At 39.7% G+C, this 3,487-nt stretch overlaps 1 protein-coding gene across 1 annotated transcript; it reads right to left on the reverse strand.

Annotated features, from left to right (window-relative positions):
* Positions 1-460: 460 nt before the first annotated feature.
* LOC141522806 (olfactory receptor 11G2-like) lies at positions 461-1,402 on the reverse strand. The gene has a single exon (XM_074236251.1). The coding sequence runs from the start codon at positions 1,400-1,402 to the stop codon at positions 461-463; it is 942 nt and encodes a 313-aa protein (XP_074092352.1).
* Positions 1,403-3,487: the final 2,085 nt, after the last annotated feature.

Raw genomic sequence — 3,487 nt, forward strand, 5'->3', positions numbered from 1 at the left:
ATTTGTCTTCAAATACTTATTAGATATTTAAACCTGGGCAAGTCACTAAACCCCTCTTTGTCTCAGGTTCTTTGAGAGATTACAAATATCTATCTTCTTGGTTTGCTGTGAGGATCAAATGAGATAATAACTGTGCTCAGTACAGTGCCTGACAAAGATAAATTATGGTTATCATTATCACCATCATCATCATTATTATTAAAGAACTCCTGTCCTTGAGTCAAAATATCCCAAATTTAATTTTATCTGTGATAAATACTAATCTTGTAACAATGGGAAAGTCATTTAATTCTCAGTATCCCCAGACAACTCTCTAAAACCCTTAGTTATAGGTGAGTTACCAATATGATTTAGAGAAGGGATTCCAAAACAGGGAGCTCCCCACAGTGATGAATTCACAGGTCTGGTTGAAAGAACAAAAATGGCCATGGGATTGCCTAAAAATGGCAATGGGCTATTCTCAACCTCTTCCTAGGACTTTTTTCAAGGCTTCCTTCATCTCCTTATTCCGGAGGCTGTAGATAAGGGGATTCAAGAGAGGAGTCATCACAGAATAGAACAAGGTAGTGAATTTCTGCATACCCTCTGCTTGTCCTGAGCCTGGACTCACATATGTCATCATGACAGAGCCATAGAATAGACAAACCACAGCCAGATGTGAAGAACAAGTGGAGAAGGCCTTCCGCCGGCCTGAGACTGAAGGCACTTGTAGGACTGCTCTCAGCACTAGGGTGTAGGATCCAATGATGTAGAAAAATGTGGCAAAAATGAGGAGGGAGCTCATGGTGCCACATATGAGAACAGTACCTGGGATAGGGATACATGCCGAAGCCAGATCTAACAAGGGCCCTAAGTCACATAAGAAGTCATCAATAACATTTGGACCACAGAAAGGTAGCTGAGTGACAAGCACTACTGGGGCCAAGAACCAGAGGAAACCATACACCCAACAAAAGATGACCAGGTTACTGCAGAATTTAGTAGTCATGATGGTGGGGTAGTGCAATGGGTGGCAAATGGCTAGGAAACGATCATAAGCCATGATGGAAAGAAATAAACACTCTGTGGTACCCAGGGAAAAGAAGAAGTACAACTGAAGAAGACATCGAGTAAAAGGAATGGCTTTGGTTTTAGATAGAAAATTGGCCAGCATATTGGGCACATCAGAGTTGACATAGCATATTTCTAGGAAGGAGAAGTTGGCTAGCAGCAAGTACATGGGATTGTGGAGTCGGAGGTCCCAGTATACAGCACAAACAATGGCCATGTTTCCAAGGATAGTCAGAAGGTAAGTCGCAGAGAATAGACAAAAAAGTAACACCTGAATTTCCCAGCGGCTAGGAAAACCCAGAAGGATGAATTCAGTTATAGTGTGGGAAATGTTCCTGGTCTCTGAGGACATTTCCTCCTAACCTGTTAGGGTGACAAGAATAATTAGCTTTTCCATCACTTTGCATTTATTGTTTCCTACTCAGAAAGTCAGAGATATCTAGTGTTCTTAGTGGAAAAATAATAGAACTGGCTAAAATAATAGAGTAGCTTTTCTGAACTTTATGGCCATTAGCATGTGATCTATACATAATTCTTTGAACCAAGGAGTAAACAGAATGATTCCTAGACTACTGTGAGAGCTTTGTACATTGGGCAATTCTCTTTTAGTGAATTCATAAAATTTAGTCCTAGAAAAGTCCATTGAGACCATCTAGTCTTATCCTCTATAGGAATTAGAGAATTTTCTAAATACTTTATGAGAAGTGAACAAAAATTTCTCCCTCTGCTTTAGTTTGCACCCATTCAATAGAACTATCGATACTCTCCCAGGTAAGTAGTGAAGAGAGTGTTAATAACTAGAATTTATATAAGGTTTTTCTCATGTACATCTCATTTGATCTTCATGATACCACAATGAGGTAAGTGCTATTATTATCACTATTTGACAAATCAGAAAACTGAAGCTAAATGACTTGCCCAGGGTCACAGTGTTAAGTAAATAGCTGAGGCAAAATTTGAATTCAGGTCTTCTTAAATCCAAATTTAATACTAGATCCACTGAACAACCTAACTACATTACACTGACTGGTCTATTGAACCATTTAAATGCAATATTTGCTTAGAAACCAGCATATTCTCTAGGCTGCATGCTTAGAGGCTATCTAAATCAAAGAGATCATTTCAGTTAGGTGCTTTGAAGCCCCTTTTCAATGGAACTAAAGATATTCACAGGCTGGTTTTCCCATAGGCTCCATTTTGGCAGGGCCTCTCCTGGAGTCTCTCATGAGGTAAGCTTATTCCTTCCTCAATAAATAGTCTTTCTTCTAACATGCTGCAGTTCTTGCTGCCATGATTCAAACCCTCCTTGAGTTACAAACAACATGATAGAGACAGCATTTCGAGGTCTACAGACCTTTACCCTTCTTCTTTTCAGAGCAGAAAGAGGAAAGAGGGAAAAGGGAAATCCTGTAAATAAAAAAGAGGGAGGTGATATCCAAAAGAGCATTTGACCATAGTATTTGTCTGTTTTGGGGTAAAGTCCTTTTGTAGTATGGCAGGAATCTCCCTGCTTAGTTTGAGTTTGAGGAAGCTGCAACTGTGCCCAGAAATATCTAGGTCAGGCCAGGAGTAGGAGTTTGGAAATAGAGACCAGGCAGAATTAAAAGAGAAAGTGATCCTATTTTTTTCCTGCCACTTCAGTGATCTATTAAGTAGAAGCTCAGAGCTCATGGGCATTGTTAGTTATGAGGCTCTAAAGTTGAATAAGGGATTGGAAAATGAAAGTTGGGTAGAAGAGATGGCAGAGAACTATCTGGACTGCATTAAGAGCTTTTGTTGTTGTTCAGTTACTTCAGTTGTATCCAACTCTTAGTGACCTCATTTGGACTTTTCTTGGCAAAGATACTAGAGTGGCTTGCCATTTCCTTCTCCACTTATTTTTATAGATGAAGATACTAAGGGAAATGAGGTTAATTGACTTGCCCAGAGTCACATGACTAGTGTCTGATGAGAGACTGAACTCAGGAAGCTGAGTCTTTCTGACTCAAAACCAAGCACTCTATCCACTGTACCACCTAGTTGCCACATGAATGAGTTGGAGGGCAGATAATTTCTGGAAGATATTGAACTTATTGAGAACAAGTGTAAACACAGAAATATCCAAGAATGACATAGGGAGAGCCAAGCAATGGAAGTAAGTTGGTAATGAAAGGAATGAGGATATAAATGTTAAATAAAGGGGGACACCAGTGAGGTTACCTTTAGATCATCTTCAAAGACAATCTGAGATACACACAAGTGGAAATGTGGCTAGCATAAAGAAGGGACATGAATGGAAGTTTGGTATTCCTAGCTCCATGGGAATTGTTACTGAGGGGGAGAGAAGTGGAAGTATCTTTACAGATGTTCTCTTAGGATTCCATGACCACTGAAAAGCTGCTGTTCTTTTTTGTTTGTTTGTTCAAAGAATCCAAAATTGGGCTAGAAATGGGATGGG

Source organism: Macrotis lagotis, chromosome 4, assembly GCF_037893015.1.
Source record: "Macrotis lagotis isolate mMagLag1 chromosome 4, bilby.v1.9.chrom.fasta, whole genome shotgun sequence".
Lineage (NCBI taxonomy): Eukaryota > Metazoa > Chordata > Mammalia > Peramelemorphia > Peramelidae > Macrotis > Macrotis lagotis.

What these genes read in the sequence shown, in the direction of transcription:
- LOC141522806 (XM_074236251.1), bottom strand. Translation starts at nt 1,402, where the DNA reads ATGTCCTCAGAGACCAGGAACATTTCCCACACTATAACTGAATTCATC.